We start from the raw sequence: 22,664 nt of genomic DNA, 5'->3' as shown, positions 1-22,664 counted from the left end.
GGGGATTATATCTTGTCTCCCTGGCTTCCCCCAACACCCTGTTCTCTTCCTCTCTTACTGTCTCTCTGTGCTTGGTGGCTACCATAAGGTGAGCAGCTTTCCTCTGCCACACTCCGAAGTCACAATGATCCATTTTGCCTCAGGCCCAGAGCAAAGGAGTCAGCTGACCATGGACTGAATCTCTGAAACCATGAGCCCCAAATGAACTCTTCCTCCTCTAGGTTGTTCTTGTGCAGGTATTCTAGTCAAGTGATGGAACTGTCACTAACACAATGAATTGAACTCAAAACAGTCATAGTAGGAATGGAGATTAAGTTGGTGCTCAAAGGAACACCCATAAAGCTTATAAACTACACAGATATAGGTCATTACCAATTCCAAAGTTAAATTTCATTGTGGTTGGCCTTCTATCTCTCATTCCAATTACTCATCTGATAACACTGAAGGGACTGCTTTCAACATTAGGGTGCACGAAGATTTTGTACTTGGATCTTGGTAGAAAATATAAACAATGGTGGCCCTCCTCCATCCTGATCACAAATCCAAAGGATGGCAAATGTATGGAGTTACTTTCAGCATAGGTGCATTCTTCAGTAGGTCAGGTTGCCCTCTCCAAAGCTTCTAAGTCAGTTAAAACTGTAGAATATTTTCACAGTCACACATTTTCTGAAGTTAAAAGGTCCAGTCATTGACATATACACATACAGTATTCAGACACAAAAATTACTCTGAAAGCTAAGTAATAAATGTTGTTGCACTATTATTTTGGAACCATGCCTGTGAACTCCTGAAAGAACTGGAATTTGAACAGCTTTTATTCCATCATAGACTGCTACTTAAGGAAACCAATGAAGCTTATTGGCATGCATAGCAGAACAATTACTTTAGGTATAATGAAATGGTGAGTTTATTTATTAAATATCATTTTAATATTCAAGTAAGTATGTATAGGATTGAAGTGGAAAAAGATTAATGGTAGTTCATTAGAATTGACAACCAAGGAAATAATAATGATGTAATGTAGAGAGTGATCTATGTCTTTAGAGAAGCAGGCAAAAACTTGTAGTTTTGGAAGAAGAGAGAGGTTATTTCAGGCTAGGTGGATCTAGACTATTCCAAGGAGGAGGTAACATTTGATTTTAAGGATAAGTAGAAAAAGACTAGGTAGGAACAGGATTGAGATCAGCAATTCCAGGCTGAAAGGATCATATGACCAAAGGTTAAATGGATAAGAATTTATATTTTATGCATAGGAAGGCATGATTTTATCTGAGAAAACAATAAAAAAAAACATGAAGGATAAAAATAAGGACAAGGATTAAGACATGAGGATCAGTTATTCCACAGAGGGTCTCGAATGCCCCCCCATGGAATTTGGCCTTCAGATTTTATTCTGTGGATAACAGAGATCCACTTGAAATGTTTATCAGAAGAGTATTAGGAACAGAATATACTTTCTAGTCAAGTTTGATCTAAAAATTAATCTGGTAGCAGTATTTTACATGTAAGGGAAGGGGACTGGAGGAGGTGAGACCAGTTAAGAGGACATTGCCACAGTGTGAGCTAGAGGTCACAAGGGACAAGACAGAGTGAGAGGTTTATATGCACTATTTTATTAGCCTATCAACTTTAAAAACCAAGTGTTGTTTTCTAGAAGTTCAAGGTATAGATTTGATTACTACTTGTTTATTAGTTGATGCCAACAAGTTAATAAGGTCAGTATGATAATCATACTTGGTCACAGTGATAATTAAAATTATGCCATAAGGTACACAGCCTCATTCCACAGAATCTCAGAAAAAGGGTCCTTAAATTGTTGGCAAGCACTGTAAAGGACTGAGCAGCAAATTGGCCTCTTTCTAATTCTTCAGTGCTTCCATGTTTAGTCTTTCTGTTTGCAGTGTTCCAGAAAGAACAAAATTCATTTTTTCTGACCTCTCCACACCAGCCTTTGCCATATGACTCGCTTTAGACAATGAGTGTTAGTGGTCATGAGGGAGGCAGAGGCCTTACACATGCTTATCTTTTTTTTTTTAGCAAGGCATTTTGTGCTTCTATGATCCACTAAAAGATACGACCCTGCTAACTGCTGGTCCAAAGTGAAAGTGGATTCATGTGAAGCAGACCTGAACCCAGTCTGAAAATTACAGCCATGCATGGCTAGCAGACAGACTGAAACAGAGGCAGGCAAGCTAGTCTGCAGACCCTTATAAGCCAAAAGCTTTTGGATGGCAAGGGCCAACCAATACACAGACAAATGGCTTGTCTGAGTTATCAAATTATAATGTAGCACATTGCTTAATTCATAAACTATACACACAGAATAAAGATGGAGAACTAGCATCATCATCAGACAATCCTGGCCAAAATAGTCAAATAACCGAAGTCAAAACAATATTATACAAGTGAAGTGGTGTTCCCGTGGTGCTGGAAATGGTAATCACTGATTCCCCTACATTAGTATCTAAACATGGTGCCGTTGCTCCATGTGTCTGCTCCTCCTACGGTAAAATGGAAATTCAAGTGTATGTGTCTTTTCGGAAACATAAAGATCAATACTAACAAAAGAAGGTTATTTCACCTAAAAGTGCTGCTGCCATGTTAGTATTTCTGTATTTCAATGATAGCAGGATAATACAGAACTCTGTGACTATGAAAAAGAGTCCAATACGTAAAATAAACACACACACACACACACACAACGTACACACACGTACGTATTAACTGTACTGCTATTTTGTCCTTTTCTTTCCTTTTTTTTTACTCCTCCTTTATTTCTTTTTGGTATTGGGTACTGAACCTCGGGCCTTGTGCATGCCAGGCAAGCACTCTTTATTGATATTCTGATTACCCCTTTTTACTGGTATAATGCATCTTAACCTGGATGTGCTTAGTGTCATAAATCCATCATCTTCCTCATCATTGCACATCTTTCTACCAGGCAGACAATGCTCACCCACCAGCACCTGCTTCATCAGTCAGGTTGTGACAGAGCCCCTCTGACAACACACCCTGTTCCCAGACCAAATCTCACTCTGATCTTCCCCAAAGAGCAAACATGTCACTCAAAAGAGCTATTTCTTTAGAGGAAAATAAAAATGTTTTGGCTACAAAACTACTGGAAATATAAACCCAGGAGAAGAAGTGAGATTCGGGTCCAGATCTACTTAATTAAAAATCAGTAAAAGAATCCTAAATTATTTCCCTCCAATGATCAAACCTCAGAGTGAAGTACAAACCAAGATAAATCTGATAAAGAAAAAAATAGTTCTATCTAAGAGAAAACACCTTGGAGGCTTTAGTGGAGTAAGATTCAGTTTTAAGTAGTCACCTATTTGAAGAGCTGACATTTTTGTGGCTGACGCTGCAGGCAGCTGATATTTATTGAGGTCTTTTGGATAGCATCTCTATCTGTCTCTGGACAACTAGTACTTAGGTGGCTGATGGCTAGCTGGACTTACAGATAAACATGAGCCTGGCTTCAGGCACTTTGCTGTTTTCCAGAAACATCCATGATTCTGAACCACAGTCTAAATATATAGCAGCAAAGCACAAAAAGCATAATAGAAAAGCACTCAAGGCTAAGGCCAGAGGGAAATGGCAGCACAGCCTGAGAGTGTCATCTCAACCATAGGGATACAGGGCTGGATCTTTATACTCCTTGTTTTGAATAAACCTTACTGAGACTTTCAAAGTTGTGGTATTCAATAGTTCCAACACAGTAAATTCATTTTAAAAATCAACTAGTATTAAGCTAAACTTGTTTTTCTCTTAAAAGAAACAGAATTTATTATTTTACTCCATGCCCTCAAGTGTGTACAATATTTCTGGTATAATATTTATATCATGCAAGAAAAAAATATCTTAATAGTCTTTGTAACATGAGTTGTTTCTTGTGTTTAGTAACTTCACTCATTAGTATATTGCAGTTTAGATAGCATAATTTGAGACATAGCCTAATGCAATTTGGGATGTATATTGACTCTGGTCATATTTGGGAAGAATACTGCTAAAATACTAAAAGAAAGGCAACTTGCTAAATGGAAGGTAACTTCAACAGCTAATCAGTAGATATAGTCAACAGAAAAAGAGCAATATAAATACAGGTCCACAATTTAAAATGGTTCAACTTATTACTGTTTTTAACTTGAGTATAGTGTGAAAATTATACACGTTCAGTAGAAACTGTACTTAAATACAGTAGAATTTTGAATTCTCATATTTTCTTGGGCTAGTGACATAAGATGCAGTCCTCTCTCACAATGCTGGGCAACAACAGTGAGCCACTTGACCATGAAGGTGAACAGCCAATACTCCACAGTTTACTTCTTGCTGAGCTCTGTTGTTCAGTAAGTTGGATATGTTAAATGTATTTTTAACCTACAATATGTTCAACTTACAATGGATTTTTGGAACATGGCCCATTGCAAATTGAGGAACATCTGTGTAAAAAACTTAGGAAACGGAGGATTTTATCATTACCTTCTAATTGATTTTGTATTATTCAGATATCGCTAAAAACATCTCATATATGCATCATTGGTCCCAGGGAATTTCATGGGAACCATTCTTTCCAACTTTGAACCTTAAAAAATGATGAAGCAAAATGATATGATCATGTCAATTAATGTTGGAAAAAGAGTTGACAAAATCCAGCAGACATTTATAATAAAGTCAGCAAACTGGAATAGAAGGGAAATTTCTTAACTTAATAAAGAGCATGTATAAAAACTTACAGCTAATAGCACACTTAGACGTGGAAAACTAAAGTCTTTTCCCTTAAGATCAGGAATAAAGTAAGTGTATTTCTTTCTTATCACTCTGAGTCAGCATATCATTAGAATTTTTGCCAATATTAGGCAAGGAAAAAAATAATATACAGATGGGATATGAAGAAATAAAACTGGTACCATTTGCAGGTGTCATTATTATCTATGTGAAAAATTCCAAGGAATACACAGAAACATCCTTATAACTATGAAAAACAAGCTCACAAAAACTCAGGATATATTACATAAAAATCAATAATATTTCTATATACTAGTAATGAACAAGTGGAAGCCAAAATTGAAAAACATACATCAATTATATTAATTTTTCATCTCTGTGATCAAAATACCCATAAGTCCAACTTAGAGGAGGAAAAATTTATTTGTATCTCACAGTTTCAGAGGTTCAGGCCTTGGTTGGATGACTCCATTGTTTTGGGTTCAAGGTGAGAGAGAACGTTATGGCGGAAGATAGCTGCTCAGCTCATTACAGATGGGAAGCAGAGAGAATGTGAGGTGGAGGGGTCTTAGGGAAGATGAACCCTTCCAGGGAACTCTCCCAATGACCCACCACCACTAGTCACACCCACTGACCCAGAGTTACCACCTAGCACAGCAGCCCTTTAGAATGGACAGATTAGGTTATTAGTTCTCATAATAATCACTTCATTTCTGAATATTTCTGCATTCACATGGGAGTTTTGGGGGGATACCTCATATCCAACCCATAACAAAAATTAATGAAACATGTATAGGATATATGTGTCAACAATTACAGAATGATAAAATAAATAGAAGAAGAACTAAATAAACTGAGAGATATCTATTCATGGATTGTTCCCAAAATGATGCACAGATATATGCAACTCCTATCAAAATCCAGCAAGGTTTAGCTGCAAACAAACAAATACTTATTTTAACTTTATATGGAATGATCTTTAGCTAAATAAAATAATTTTGACAAAGAAAAATAATTTGTAAAGAATTACTATACCTTATATAAGGCTTACTGTGTAGGCATAGTAATCTAGACAATATGATAGTGGTGGAGAGTTAGGCTCATAGATAAACAAACAGAATAGAAAACCCAGAAATAGACCACACACGTATGTCATCTGATTTTTTATCAAGGTGCTAAAGCAATTCAATAGGAAAAAGACAGTATTTTCAACAAATGGTACTAGAACAATCAGACATCCAGAAGCAAAAAAATTAACTTCAACCTAAACCTCAGACTTTAAGCAAATGAATCAGAGACACAAACTAAAAATATAAAGCCATTAAAAGAAAACAGCGAAAAACTGTTCAGAGCCTCAAAATAGAAAAAAAATTCTTAGGCTTGATATAAAAAAAAATATGATCCATAGATGAAAAACTCATAAATTGGACTGCCTCAAAATTAAAAACTTTTGTTCTATGAAAGACTCATTTGAGTGGATGCAAAGACAAAGTATAGACTGGGGCAAAATATGTACAAACTACATACCTGAAAAGGACTATTATTGAGACTACTCTGTAAAGAGTTCCCAAAAATCAAAGGTGGAAAAGCAAATGGTTTAGTTAAATGGACAAAAGACATAAACAGATATTGCATTAAAGAAGATGTGTGGATGTCATGAAAGCACATGACAATTGCTCATTGCTAGGGCAACACAAACCAAAACCACAATGAGATGTTCTTGCATACCTTTAGGAAGATCCAAAGTATAACTAAACAACCACAGAAACAAGAGCTCATCATGGAGTACAGTCATCTACAAAGGGATAACCAGGCAAGAGTACAAAGTTCTCCTAACCCAAATAATGGAAGCACATGACAATGGAAAAGCATCTTAAAGCGCTGAATAAAAAGAAATGCCAAACTAGAATTCTATATGCAGAGAAAACAGTCCTCAAAGTTCAAGACAAACTAATGTCAGGAAAAAAATTACCAAAAGTTTTGAAAAATGTTGTGTTAAGAGAGAGCATGGTTAATAGTAATGCACTATTTAGTCATCATAAAACAGGTTGCAATATAAAAGAGGTAAAAGTTATAAAATAAAACCAAGTATCCAATAACTTTTAAATACTAATGGAATTGTTTTATTGTCATTCATGTTTTACTTTGTGCCTTGTGCTATTGATATTTCAACTTTTACAACTCTGATATTTCACCTTTTATTTCTTTCATTATTATTTATCTAATAATAGAAATATTATATATATATTGTATATTATATATATTATATATAATTATATTAATATAATTATATATAATATCATACATATAATTTTATATATATGTATATATAAATATATATTTAACAGTGACAGAAATTACTTTCCCATTTCTCAACACTTGCTAAGTGCCTTGATAAGGAACTTAATTTCTTTGCAAATTAGTACCACAATCTGTACACTGAACATCATGACCAGCATACCAATCAGGGTAACACCATAAATTTTTTTTCTTAATTTTTTCCTTTTGTGAGAATCCCATGGTAAGTAAATTTGCTAAGTTGGAGGCCATAATTTTGAGTTCCAGATCTTTTGTTATAGGTTTATTACCTTGATATTTCAAAGTAATTATACTCCTCATAGCTGAGCTCTTTACCACTATGCTATGAAAAGCCAACAAGGACAGATGTCTCATTTGTCTGTCACTGACACCAAAAAGATAATGGGCTTCTAATATGTAATTGTGTGTGTATACTATTTATAAATACACATTTATAATGTTACAACATAAATTACATTTATACTACTTATTATTTTATAAATATTTAATAAACAATCAGATATACCATAAGCATTCATATACTATAAAATAGAGTACATAATATATTTATGTGAATATAAATATGTATTAAGGTTATAAACTATTTGCCTTATAAATATAAAATGTAGTATAAATATACAATTATTCTATATTATATTAATAAAGAGTATAGTTTATGTAAAATATTTTCTCTTTTCCTATGGAAAGGAAGAAACAAAACAACTGCTAGAGTCATATGAAGTAGTTACACAGTAATAGTATGTTACTAACTGTTAGTATATTACTAAATATACTATTCATACTAAATATACTATTCAGGATGGTACAGATAGGCATGCTGTGAGGAAAAAGCCAGCAGCATCCAGTGAGAGAGAGAAGCAGCTCTACCCCAAAGGAAAGGAAAGCTGTTACTATCTTTCAGGAAGCTTATCCCCAGGATGTCTGTCCCTCCTTGCGTGTTTTTATCAAATGCCACAGAGGCCATGTAGCCTGATTAGGAAAAGCATTTTAGGGAGACAGCCCAAACTAGTAAAACTTGGCTTTACCTCTTACAAATCCTTTGACCATAAACAAATTACTTCATCTCCTCAATTCTTATTTCCTCCTTTGTCAAATGGGGTAATTCCTTTCTCCTGGGGTAGTTGTGAGGCTTAGTTGAGGTAATCTATGGAAGGCAGCTTGGGCTACATCTGGAGCAGAGGAGATGCTTGGTGACAGGCAGTCATTATCATCATGCCCTGGGATTTCGAGACAAGACTTCACTTGCGAGTGAGCAGAACATAAAGCCACCACACAAAGTTAGCAGACATTCCCGGTATTAGAACAAAGGGAAGAACACAGATCCATAACACTAATATGGTTATACTTAAACGATTCATTTGTATCTAAAGGATATTTGAAGATTTTTATTGCTTACTGACTATATTTTGCTTTTAGGTTCCTGGGAACACTACATCAGTGATAAGCCAATCTGAACAAAGATAATGATTATTATAGGAAATCTATGGTTATGAATAATTTAACCCAAACATCCAGTTATCTGAGACAGGAGTGGGTTTCATTTGAGGAGGGCTGTGCGGCTTAGGTCATGCAGAATGTTTGCTCCCCAGCTCTTGTTACTGAATATTTTTCAAGTGTTATCTTATATTTCACTAGTAACTCAATTTTATCTTGGTCTCCACTGTACCATCTGGTTTATTTTCCCAAGGACAGCCTTGTCCTTCAAGTCCTGGTCTTGAAGCAATCTGGTCATTCTGAGGGACACAGACTCTGATATTGGAATATGTTTATTAAAAACCTTTCCTTTCTTCTTGCTGATCTGGCATCTAACTCTAGGTTACTTGCTTTTGTAAGGCTTTGGTGAACTACACATTTGGTATTTTCTTCATCCCATTCCCACATTCTAAGCTAAGCAAAAAATTCTTTTCAATAAAACCCACAGAGAATAACCTGCAGATAACCTCGTCTTTGGCATCGTCCCCCTAGGGAAGTCTAATCAACAGTGAAAGTGACCAGGCTTAGAAAGGGCGGAAATAAGCTTAGTCTAGTTTTCTATAAATGGGTTTAGACTTTCAGCTCATCTCATTCTCAGACTTCGTTAAGAGGGAGAAAATGACATTAAGGAACCAGACAAATAACATTCCCTGGTTGCTTTCAAGCAATACCCACATTATTGCTAAACTAAGAGGTATGTGAGCAGTAGTTTATCAAATTATTCAACTGATAATTCAACTATTTTATTGCTCTTGTACTTCAAAAAGTCATGTAGGTTAGCAGCTTACATCAGACTGCCAAGAGGCACCCAGAGATACACACACATGTATTTTAAATGTCATTGAATATTTTATGCTTTATTCTTTTACTGTTTAGCTGCACAATTTCAGAATGTCTCTCAAAGGTTAAACTTAGTACCACAACTGTGAAAGTTAAATAGAACAGAAGCAGAAGCCTGGAGTTGATATGTTCAAGTTTTCTCAATTTGTTGAGACCTGTTTTCCTTTGTGGCCCCTGACTCTCCTCAGCTTTTTATTTCTCCCTTCTTTTCTTATCCTCATTTACAAGCAAACCGTTTTTCAATTTCCTCAACTTCCTCTCAACACCCCCAACTGTGTCCTTTACCATGTTTGAAAGATATTTCCTGAATGTTAAGGTAGCAAGTAAAAGTCCAGACTCTAGCCGGGTGCAGTGGTGCACACCTGTAATCCTAGGGGCTCAGGAGGCTAAGGCACAGGGATCATGAGTTCAAAGCCAGCCTCAGCAAAAGCAAGGTGCTAAGCAACTCAGTGAGACCTGTCTGTAAATAAAGTACAAAATAGGGCTGGGAATATGGCTCAGTGGTTGAGTGCCCCTAAGATAAATCCCCAGTACCCCCTTACCCCCTCCCCACAAAATCAGGACACCAAACACACCTGACCCGAATGTTGACCCGGGTCCACTGTTTGTAACACTGGACAAAGTGATTCCATTTACCTCCCTGAGAAAAGCTCAACTATATCAATCCACATTGAATTTTGAGAATGAGTTGAATCTAGAGATAATATATATAATACATGTTATATGTCTCATAATAAAATATAATTTTGAGTCAGGCATAAATTATGCTTTTATTCTTTAATTCATTCATATAGTCAGTACTGATGAAGTAAAATTTATGTGCTAGGCCTCTGCAAGGTCTTAGGATTTAATTAGAATTTAGCTTTTGATTTCAGATTCAAGTTGTAAAATGTACTTGAGGACTTTATAATTAGATGTCAGTGCAAGGTGGGTATGAAGGAATTAAAAAAATCATTCAGTTTGAAGGGCTGCTGTTGAGAATGTTGACTCCTGCCACTCCTTCAGCCACTCCCCACTGGAGTGGGGGGGGGTAGTGGTGGGGGCAGGTTGGAGTCTTAGATATTTGGGACCATTACTTTCTAATATATTATCTTCCTTTTTGACAACTAAGGTGCTTTATAGGAATTAGCTTTCTATCTCAAAAGATAGAAAAAGGTAATATTTCAGATTGATCTTTTTTAGTGGATAAAAATTGAGCTCAGAAATGTTGTAGGACTTTCCTAATGCCATCTCACCAGGGGTAACATAACGCATCAACTGGATCATGGCCTGAACTATAGCTCTTCCCATCAGACTATATTTCTATCTTTGTTGGACAATGAGTCAGTGTGCGCTTGTTAGACATGTGTTTTGATATTTTTTCCTTTATCATAGCAAAGGTTCAGAGTCTGACCCTCATGCCACCTGATTCATTCTTCATATGACAAATGCCCCAGGTGAAGCAAGACAGTGGCCTTACTTGTTACCTTAACATTCACGAAAAATCTTTCAAACATGGTAAAAGGACACAGTTGGGCTGTGGCTGAGGGAACTATGAGCCCTGTGTCCTGTTCCCAACCACTGATGTCTCTTGTCCCTGATATTGCTTGTCCTTCTATGATGTGTTATCCTGCAGGGGGCGCTCCTTACTCTCCTGGGCAATTCACTGACTTAAATGACTCAGAACCTACTTATGCTTTAAACACATGAGTTTAAAATCCCCAGTCTCATATCATATCTAGAAGGTCAGTGTATAATGTGCCTAGTGCACCATGAAAAGACCCGCTGAGCAAAGCTTTGGTTATGAGAGCAGCCCAGTAAGAAAGAATGGATGTGATCATGATCGATCATATCCCACAAGTGCCAAGTGCTTTGTCTGTGACACACAGAGCAGTCACGGCTGAAGCAGACCTTGATGGTAAAGGAGAAGCTGAAACTAATCTAGCAGAGGTTGCTAGATTAAAGGGTGCTTGTAAGTGTCAGTTCTGCCCTGCACAGCCTACCCACTTCAGCCAAACCCAAAGAACCAATGGCTTTTTAAACTTTGTGAAACCACAGTCTGAACAGCTGATGAAAGCTATGCACGTGGTCTAGAAAAATGCTCAGATTATAGGTCATTTCAGTTTCACAGATCCTTGAAGCCCAGTATGATCGTTTTTCTGGTTATCAGTCATTCAGGATCAATCATCCATGTAGTGTTGAAATGCACAGGAAATACGGGAAGGCGAATTTGTATTTCAGATAGATGTTAGCTCCTCAGCCTTCCTTGTTTTGCTTTCTCCTTACCTCATATCCCACACAAAGGCTCTAACAAAAATTCCATTCTAACAGAAATTCCATGGCATTTTAATGAACACACATGTAGCAATTAGCAATTAGGGACTATTTCCACCAATTCACTCTGACCCATTACTATACAAATATAACAAACGTCAAGGAGAACTTGGTGAAATAATCACACAATTACATAAACCGGACTCTTTTCTGACTTCTGGAAAATTAAGGCAGATGTACATAAATTATTGCCAAGTATATAATCTAAACAGCCAAGCTACGAGTCTCCACTTAGGGCTTTCGTCAAGATATAGCTAAATGGAAATGTTACAGACTCCAGTGATCTCCTTCCACATCCATTATTTATGCACTGAGGATGTTCTTTCCTAGGTGAACTGAGAACCTTGGGAAAATGCACTGTCTCTTTCACAAAGTTGTTTTCCCTTTCCTTACAAGAAAGCCCGGGTGGTTTTAAACGGATGAGTTCAAGGAGGAGGGCTAATACCCTATTAGCCACGTCTAACTTTTCTTAAATCCATATCTGTAACTAAAAGATTATATAAACCCTAGAATCAAAGCTGCTTTTGTTGTTGATTCCCATTTCTTCATACAACCAACAAGAATGAAAAGTTCTTTAAAATAATAAACCTCTTACATGGATTTTGAGGCTTTGTAGGACCTAATACGAAGTTATAATACTCAAGTTAAAAATTTATCTTTAAAGATTAGCTAAAATCATTTCTTAAATATCTCCTAGCAGCCGATGGCATCTACACAGATGACAGAGAGGTAAAAGTTCTCATGAAATACAATGGCAGCACAGTGCTAGCAAGTAATGAAATCCCCTTTCTGCTCTCTCCACTTCAACCTTTTCTCTGAGATCAGAGGCAAACAGTAATTTACTCAAAGTGTTCTGTGACTCATGCAGGAACAATGTCCCTGACAGTGTACTTTTTTTTTTTTTTTTTGCTTCTGTGTTACTTCAGTTCAGTAAAATCACTCAGTCTAAAAAGTCTTCTTTGTAGCTCAGAAAGACATGGTCATTTAATGAGGCCTGGGAGCCCTGGCTAACATGGGGGGCTTCGTGCCTGTGACAGCAGTGTGCAGAGCTTCCAGGTGGGTATTTCAATGGCCATGTGAGCACAGATGAGGGAAAAAAGAAACAACTTGAAAACAGGATGCACAGCAAATGCAAACGTGCACCGCCATTCGGTTTTAAAGACTGGGCTCAAGGCAAGAATATGTGAGCTCTTCAGCGCCAGATAACTCCAAAAGAAATTAATCACTTCTCTTACACCACTCAATGAAGACAACACTCTTCTGTCCCTGAGACTTGCTCTCTGGTTACTGCAGACACAGTTAGGGAGGCTAGGCAGCAAAGTGATTTTCTCTGATACAAAGTCATCTGCAGTTTTATGGGGATGCTTTTCAAACACAAATGTCTAACTCCTTCCTTCAGGAAGCACACAACAAATGAACTGTCCAAATGTAAAGAAGTTTCAGGTAATCTCTGTTTTTGTATCAGAGAGGTGAAGGTTACTCACATCTTGGGGTGAAGAGAGAGAGTTGAGCTGGGCGCCGTGGCATGTGCCTATAATCCCAGTGGCTTGGGAGGCTGAGGCAGGAGGATCGAAAGTTCAAAACCAGCCTCAGCAATCTAGCAAGGCTCTAAGCAACTTATGAGACCTTGTCTCAAAATAAAACATAAAAAGGACTGGGGATGTGGCTTAGTGGTTAAGTGTCCCTAGGTTCAATCCCCAGTAGAGAGAGAGAGAGAGAAAGATAGATTGATTTGGAAAAATGAGTCAGGATTATTATTATACAAAAAAACCACGGGGAAATCCAGGAAGCTGTTAAGTTCCAGAACACTAATCACATTAATAATCAAGCGGAAGAGTCGAAACACTTTCCAGAGTCACATAGAAATTATGCCTAGATGTTATTAGTATAGATAAACAGAGAACTGATTACCTTTGATTTTAAATGATTTGAACTTCTAGGCCAACTGTATATAGATAATTGTCTCACCTGCAGTGACAATAAACTGGGGTGTTATTTTCAATTTACCTTCACCTAGCTTTACCTGCCACCTCCTGATATTTTCAAGGCCACTCTCTGAAATCCAAATTGCTTCTCAAGCATCAACTTGGTCCTTGGTCCCTGCATTTAGATATCTGACAGGCCCTCAATCCCAAATGCATCAAAATAAATGACATATCCCCCTAAACTTAGTTTAAGTTACCACCACTCTATAAATCACCTGTAAGATCTGACTCCAACTCCCATGTCCTGATGTAACATATCACCTGGTTCCAAATGCTGTACTTCTGCTGTGGTCTCCCTTCTCAGAATCTCTAATAAGAGTTTCATCCTGTCCTCTGCCTCTAGTTCTACGTGTGTTAGTTTAAGTCTCAGCTATTTTCCATTAGAATTTCTGTGAGAAGCTTCTTCCTTCTCAGGTTGTAGGACCCTCAAGCCTTTTTATGTTTTGTTTTGATAATCAGGTCTGGCCATGAGGTGAACACTTAAAATCCTCCAAGACTCTTCCCCATTTTAGGGGTAAAGTTGGTGTGGTCAGTGGCGACCTCCTTCTTGGCCTGGCTCTTGCCTATCTTTAAGTTCAACTTTCACTCTTTCTGTAGTTGATAATATGAAGTTTGGGTCTCTTTGGAGGTTGGTTAGGTAGGCAGATCTGCCTTTGCCTGTGGGAGAGGTAAATGGGTTTAATGGTTTTTTGTTTTTATTTTTGTTCTTTTTTATATTTTTTCTTTGTATTTTTTCTTTTTTATGTTGGAATTTTTTTAACCCAAAGACTTCATCAATAATTTTTAAACCCAAGATGTATGCAAGATTGTCCTCTACTCTTAAATGCAGTTATAAAGGAAAAAAAAATAATTAAAGTAGAACAGTAGGAGTCACGAAAAAGATTCACATGTCCAAAATCCTTACCTAATGTCTCCCGGAAAATTGCATTCCAGCCTCTTGCTGTTTGAACAGAATCTGTCTTAAATACCAGGACCATGCTGTTATTGCTGCTCTTAACAGTTGGGGGGAGCTTGGAACCGCAGAATTTTCCAAGAAGGGGATCGCTCATGTTGGAACCATCATATACCGCCAGGTAGTCATGAGAGCAGAAGGTGGAGAGAGCCACGTTAAAATCTCCAAACCTGTGCAACAAACCTTGTTAATGCTCATGTTCTCTGCCAGATGCCCATTAAATTGTATCTTTAGTCCTTCACACACACACACACACACACACACACACACACACACACACACACCAAAAACTAATAGCACAGTGCCTGGGCTTCACTTGGTAGGAAATTTTATAAATAAGACACTGCTTCAAAAAGTTTAACCAGATTTTTTTGAGTAACTAGGATATGCCAAAAACTGTGATAGGAGCTGGGAACTTAAAAGATGAGTAAGATACAGTCTTACATTCAAAGAGTTGATAGCCTAGGACATATTAAAATCCATTTGAGATCATGTTTTAATAAGTTGAACCAATAATATCTATCACTCCAGCAACATTTCAGGTTTTTAGTCTCACTAGGAACATGGGATTTATTCTTCTCTGGGTAGTTTTTAAAATAAAGTGGTACTATTTTCCTATTCTTTACTTCTCGAAAGTATGTGAACATCCTAGAATCGAAGAAATGTGGGTTTTAGAATAATAACTTCATTCTTGTTCTCAGTCTTTGTTTCCCTCTTTTAAAATGGAGTTTGCAGTAAAGTTAAATACAACAATATGTAAAAAACAATCTATAGCATCTGATAGACAGTAGATGCTCAATAAAATGAAATTATGATGATGATTTTAAAAAAGCAGATATGAAATAATTTTTTCTCATAAAAGACATAAAAATATAAAATTTATGGTAGAAAAGAATGAGCTAAATTTTCGGGGGGTTTCATTTAATTGCCCTAATTACGATTTCATATTTAGAATCATGGTGGTTGTCACTGGAACTTGCCCATATAGTCCTGCTCTGCCTTCCTGACACCTGGTATAGCTGCCCTTAGACATACACACTGAGGTTTAGAGGGCTTGCTTTGATCATGGAAATGTAAACAGGAGTAATACCTATTACCTTAGGGAAGAACTTTTTAACACTACTACTAGTTTTGATGCATTGCCTTCCCAGTGATGATCATGGAAGCAGATGTAGAAATGAAATCTTCCATGGTAAGCAGAGCCTCCTTGCTAGGTCATGATAGCCACACTTGTACAAAGGAGAAATAAACTTAATGAGTCAAGATGGCTTCCCTAGTATGCCTTGGGTTGTTTGTTACTTCTTCTTTTTTTTTTTTTTTTTTGAGGGTGCTGGGGATTGAACCCAGGACCTTGTGCATGCAAGGCAAGCACTCTATCAACTGAGCTACAGCCCTGGCCCGTTTGTTACTTCTTCTAACCTCTCCTTATGGATATATTCCTAATATTTCCTTGACGGCCTTCACAATGTTTTAACCTAGGCCTTTGCTTTATCATTTTGAGTAACTATTCTCAGAGTTCCAAACAAGCAAGGCTTCCAACTGGTATTACTTCAGAATTTTGTGGTAGGCTTATGATGGCTTAGTTTTTAAAATTTGTTTAAATTATTTGGTATCCTGTCCTTGTTTTTGTAGGTTGTTCTGCCTTCCTATTATTATTATTATTATTATTATTATTATTTTGCTAGCAGAATTAATAAATAACACCATAATATGGAATAATTTTTGAAAATACCTAATGAATAAGTACTTCCTTTTAAGAACCTTAAGTAAAAACAATCAATGGTTTTTTAAAATTTTTTATTTTCCTAAAACATGTTGGTTGGTTGAATGTTTTCAAACTGAAGATAAAAGATCAGGATGAAAAAATTCTTGATTTTCTTCTGCTTCATATGATATTTAATGTTTTTGTCAAAAAAGACCAGGCAGAACAATGGAAAGATCATTTCCAACCACCCTAGATTGTTTTTATTCTCCATAGACAACACAATTATTTTCCAAAATAAGACTCCACAAAGAAAGATAAATTCTGAGTTTCCGAGGGAACTCAAATCTATTTTGGCTTTTATTTTGTATCACTTTCTTAGAGGATATCAGGAGAAACCAATTGACAAGAAATATTATGTGGCCAGCATCTTTTTAGAGCCCAGGTAGGTGTATTTATGTTGCACTAATGTGTCTATCCTCATGGCACCCAGAATAAAATCTTTCACAGAATGTAGGTTTTTTTAATAATAAATAAATGTATTTCCAAACATGCAGATGTGAACTATGACTACAGTGAACTTCAGGATCCAGCTAGAAAATAAAATATACATGTATATTTATATGTGTATCATAGGTGTCATATCTATATGAGTTGATATATCTATCAACCACCGTCTTAAGGTTTATATCCCTCATATTCCTATGTTGAAATCCTCATCCCCAGGGTAATGGTATTAGGAAGTAGAAATTTGGGAGGTGGTTAGGTCATGGAGCAGTGCCTTCAAGAAAGGGATTTGGTGCCTTTATAAAAGAAGCCCAAGAGAGACCCTCACTTCTTCTACCACTAAGGACACAGCAGGAAGGAATCTTTTGATAGGCAAAAAGTGACCCTCACCCAGTGCTGAAACTGCCTTGATCTTGGATTTCCCAGTGTCTAAAAGTATGAAAATTTGTGTTGTTTGAAGCTCCCAGTTTTTGGTGTTTTGGGATAGCAGCCTGAACTGATGAAGACAATAATCTTGCACGTGTAAGAAACAAACACTGCCATAGCGGCACTGGGAAGAGCCATCCTTTGTGCTTTGCTCCTGGGCATGTACCCCCTACTCAGGATTCCTGGCTTCTGTCCCTGTGTTTGGTTTTGTATTTTTTTTTTTTAATCCCTAAGACTTAAACACTTTGGGCCCCTGAGACACAAGTTCCTTATAAATAGTACCAGGTGTGATCTGCCATTTTCTTCAAGGTTAAGTCTGTAGAGCACTTACTGACTCATACGGGAGCCACAGTGAGCTTGGTGAGACCTGTCTTACTATCCAAAGTGTCCACCCACGCTTCCTAGGGCAGAAAGTGATCACAAATAGGGAGGAGGCAGGCAGGTGTCATCCCAGCCTGTCAGGCTTTTAGGTGGAAAATCCTGTAAAAGACCAACTTTCGAGTTTCCTACCAGGGACTGTAAACCACAAGTGCTAGAAATACACTATATGTGGTGGAAGCAGTCTTGAACCTCATCCTTCTAGAGAACAGTGGGCTTCATGCCCTGCTCTCATCAGAGGGATAATTTACGAATGACATATGCATCTCTTACAGTGCAAGTCTGGAGGTATTTTGAGTCATGAATAACAATAAATTTCTTAGCAGTTAGAAAATTGATCTTTGAGAGACAGCATAGGGAAACATTAAGGATATGATCTTGCGGGAAAAACAGGATGTGGACTCAGAATGTGACTCTTCAATACTTTGGGAAAACTATGTGATCCTTCTGAGCCTCTGTTTTCTCACTGTGAGAGAAATGTGAGATACATCTACCTTCTGACTGTTTTAAGAATAAAATAAGACAATTAAGGAAAGTGTTAATAAAGTTTGTCATGTATCACATATTCCCAACAGATGTCAACTGTTTTGCTATCATATGGGAACCTCACTCTTCCTTCTTCTTGATTTCCTTATGGACCACTGTGGTCAATCAGTGCTATCAGTAAAGGAATAGGGTGGTGTTTTGTTGTTGTTGTTTTGTTTTGTATGTGTGAATAAAGCTAAAAGTATTTGCTCAAAAAAGAAGCAAATCTGGTCAGGGAGGTGGCGCACACCTGTAATCCCAGCAGCTCAGGTAACTGAGCCAGGAGGATTGCGAGTTCAAAGCCAGCCTCGGCAATTTAGTGAGTCCCTAAGCAACTCAGCGAGACTCTGTCTCTAAATAAAATACAAAAATGGGCTGGATATGTGGCTCAGTGTTTAAGCATCCCTGGGTTCAATCCTTGATACCAAAAACAAAATAAACAAAAATCCATTCCACTTACTTGAGCAGAACCACTCTGTCGTTTCTTACAGTGATGTTGTACACACAGTAGAGATTGTTGGGGTAGTCAGAATTCAAGTAGGAAGGACTCCTGATGACCCCAAAAGAGTTGAACGTACCTCCACAGGCTGCAACAGAAGGCAAGGAACACGTAGAGAACACACATACTACTTAAGCATGGAAAAATAATTTTAAGTTTTTCTATATGATTGCACATTTTTCCATAGGAGAGCTCATACTCTTTTTTTCTTAAGATAAATTAATACCCCTTCATTGTGGTTACAAATGATTCTGATTTTTTTTCCCCACTGGAAAGAAAAACAGGAGACAGTAAGGAAAGAAAGACAGGGAAGAATATTTTAAGGCACATTTTGGAAAGGTGTAAGTCTGAGTCAAATTAACGGTCAGAGAAATAACATTTCACGTGTTGGGGCATAACTGTCCCTTTCCTCTATTTAAAGGACAGTCTGACAGAGGGAAGTGACAGTGATAATTGGAAGTTTAGGAAAGGCAGGCAGAACCCAAAACATGCTCCGGCCATCAAGATCTGGGAAGGACTGCAATCTAGAAATCTTAAATAATACAGATACAAGTCTTCCTGTTATGATATTATAAGGTGAAGCACTAGAAACCAGTTTTGGAACTCTCCTGTTTATTTTTCTCTGGGTCAACTGTGTATATCTCAAGTCTTCTTTATTTGTATGTAAGTGTGAGATTGGTAAAGACTCTGCTTGCCCAAATTTATGTTGTTTATCCTCAATAAGCATGAGGAAGGAAGGGTTGTTCCTCACTCTGACCCTAGCAATTCATAGCCCTTAGTTACACCCACAAATCAATAAAACAATAGCCCTAGGAATATAATAAAACCCCTTTAAAAACATATTATTTTTGCTTTGGCTTTCATATAAGAGGGATCAGACAGTGCCAGCTAATGATGGCAAATGCTACCCTCTCATCACAGTGAGAAAGGCTTTGGTTATTTACAAAATAATAATGAGGTTAGTGCATTTTGATGAGGTTTCCATGGAGTATACACCATCAATGGGCATACTCTACCTATTTCTCTTAGAAATGAGAAACAACCTTGGGCTGGCATTTGAAGTTTTTATATATTTATTGTTTTTGCCTTGACTGAGCCCACTTTCAGGGAAAGCTCTTCTCTGTATGCCTCAAAGTATTCTGGTGCTTGGACCTCTGGGTACATCTGCAGAGAATTAAATATCAGATCTGGGTAGCAATTACTCTATTTCATTTGGTTATGTGGTCTTGAAAAGTTTACCAAAACTTAAATCCCTTCCATCTTCACACACTGTTGAGATTTGAAGTCAGCATCAGCAACGCTCTCAGAGTGAGCCTTACAGACTAGATATATTGAAACGTGACTATCATGCTTCATGAAAAATGAGGGATTAAAGAGCTGAAGAATATGAAGCAAGGGGTTTAACTCTCCAAAGCAGAGGTTGTACTAAAAGAATCCTTCTCTTTATGCACCAAGACAATAAGGGAAGAAATATTAATTGTCCAGTTCTGTTTGGTGGGTGCCAACTGACCTCCAAAGCCACACAGAATCTGCTTTACAAATGTTGGGGCTCAGGATTCAGATAGAAACTAGTGTCAAAAAAATGTGCAGGCCTTTTTCATGGTAACTAGACACTTTTAGTCTTCTCTGTGGATGGGACAGAAATTTATTTGAAGGGAAGCAATATTTAACTTTCTACCTTTAGCAACAGATTGGATCAGGAAAAGACAGAACAAAGCCAGAAAAGGTTTTAAGAGTTTTATGTGCCCATTTCACTGAAGTGGAGATGCTCTGAGAAAAATGGAGTCAGTAGAATCACCCTGAAGGAGGGGAAAAGACCATTTGAAACAGAAAAATACGATCATTTTCTTGGTAGCTGCAAAAGCATTACCCAGTCTGTGTCCTTTTTCACTTTGCCTTTGTTACAGACAAATTGTAAATTTTAGCAGAGTTGAATATATCAAGCTTGTCCCATAGGGCTTGTGCATTTTTCATATTGTTTAAATATTCTTTTCTTCCTATCAGAAGATCATAAAGATATTCTCTTATATTTCCTCTAGATTTATATTATTTTTCAAAGTAACAAAGCGATGTGAGGAATAAATTAGGCATCTGAATAATTCAGGATAATTCAGGCCAAAAGGCATCTTTATGTAATATATATATAAAAAAAGCAAGAACATTCATTTTAACTTACATTACAAAGTAGATTCCAATTATGCATCTGATTTTCAAAGAGTAGGTCTAGCCAAAGTTCACAAAAGGTCTCTTTTTTAAGAAAAGAAGTTTAAGTACTTTTTCCCCACATGCCTCATTTGTGAGTTTTTCCCTTCATGTCTCTGAATCTTCGAGCTGGTGATGTGTGAATCACAATGAAAACTCCTTGTGTAAATTACTCAAGAAAAACAGAAAATTTCAAACTACATCACTGTGGTTACTCACAGGTTTTCCTGTAGGAAAGCTTGAACCCCAGGTCCGGGGTGTGTGCGTTGGAGTAGAAGTTCAGCAGCACTGGACCCTTCAAGGTGATGGGATCCAAGGTCTCATCACCACACACGGTGGCAACAGGTGTGGAGAAGAGACTGTGACCTCTGACAATGTGCAGCCCGTCATTCTCACAGCTCCCGGTGATGGCTGAGCGAGCTGTGCAGAGCAAGGAAAAACCAGCATTAAGATCAGAATATACATGTATGATCACACGACTCACGACCAGCATGACTCTGCACCAGGTACAGCCAGAACAATGAGAAGATGTGCTCCATTTGTGTATAATGTATCAAAATGCATTTTAATGTCATGTTTAACTAATTAGAACAAATTAAAGAAGAATCCCAGGAGTTAGAGGCCTGCCAGGGCAATATAGTGAGATCCCTGTCTTAAGAAAAAAAAATCATTAAAATGAAATAATTTGGTCTAGAAATGCTACTTCTTAGAATTTTTATTAAGAACATATACTAAACAATTAATAAAATATCTTTTTTCAGGTGTTACCTTGAATAGTGATTTATGTTAAATTTATAAAAATAAGATTTACAATAAATAAACAAGTACTTAAAAAAAAAAGCAGAAACCACACATCAATGCTGTAAACATCAAAATGAAACATTGCTGAGCGCGTGCTGCATGTCTGTAATCCTAGCAGTTTGGGAGGCTGAGGCAGGAGGATCACAAGTTCAAAACCAGTCTCAGCAATGGTGAGGCACTAAGCACATTAGTGAGACCCTGTCTCTAAATAAAATACAAAATAGGGCTGGGGATGTGGCTCAGTGATCGAGTGCTCCTGAGTTCAATCCCCGGTACTCACCCCCCAGAAAAAAAAAAAGACCATTGTGATAATTCATGCAACAGATAGGAAATTAACATGAGAACCAAGAGACATTTTGGTATGTCAATGTTGAACTTTGTTTCCTGAGGAAATGATATTTACCCTGTAAACAAAACAGAGAGGCAGGAACAACCAGACAGAACTGTGCAGTGGATGAATTCCCTGAAACAATCCTGGATTTTCTTCCTTTATGAAATGGCTTCTTCAATTCTGTGATTAGAAGCTGGGGACACTTCTGTTTTAGTTATAACTAAAGACATTTTTGCTGCCACACTGGAGGGTGGGGTAGAAGACAGGGACGTTTCTAGATAGGCTGCAAAGCACAGGACCATTCCACACCCAGCCTTCCTGCTACAACAAAAACTATCTGCCCCAAATGTCTAGAGTGCTACTGTGGAGAACTTGGCCCAAAGCTTGTGTGGAGATAAGAGACTCCCACACTACAGAGAGATGGTTAGAAATTTCTTAATATTTATTGAACAGCCATTTTCAACATTCAAAGCAACCATATTAGCTTAAGGCTTTCATGATTGTAAGAACACTTATCATTGTCTTGTTTTCATAAAACAAATCATAAAACAAATATTTTCTCTAGACTTTTCTAAGAAAAGCTTAAATAGCATACACAAGCAATTAAGAAGATGTGTACTACTACTATATTCCTTTGTTTTACAGGTGATTATATACTGTTAAAACATTAGTTGGAATCTTAC

The 22,664-nt window shown here is 37.2% G+C and overlaps 1 protein-coding gene across 1 annotated transcript in view; it reads right to left on the bottom strand.

The window, feature by feature from the left end:
- Positions 1–22,664, bottom strand: part of Cubn (cubilin) — a 283,244-nt gene that overhangs the window by 24,617 nt on the left and 235,963 nt on the right. Inside the window, exons 57-59 of the mRNA XM_046423004.2 lie at positions 21,069–21,269; positions 18,609–18,735; positions 14,563–14,780 (exon numbers count right to left, since the gene is read on the bottom strand). Coding sequence (XP_046278960.1) covers positions 14,563–14,780; positions 18,609–18,735; positions 21,069–21,269 — 546 coding nt within the window. The remainder of the gene's footprint in view (positions 1–14,562; positions 14,781–18,608; positions 18,736–21,068; positions 21,270–22,664) is intronic.

This window comes from Marmota monax, unplaced genomic scaffold, assembly GCF_021218885.2.
Source record: "Marmota monax isolate L192 unplaced genomic scaffold, Marmota_monax_Labrador192_F-V1.1 WCK01_AAM20220418_F8-fsc00098, whole genome shotgun sequence".
NCBI classification, from domain to species: Eukaryota; Metazoa; Chordata; class Mammalia; order Rodentia; family Sciuridae; genus Marmota; species Marmota monax.
This window is presented reverse-complemented; position numbering and strand designations above follow the sequence as displayed.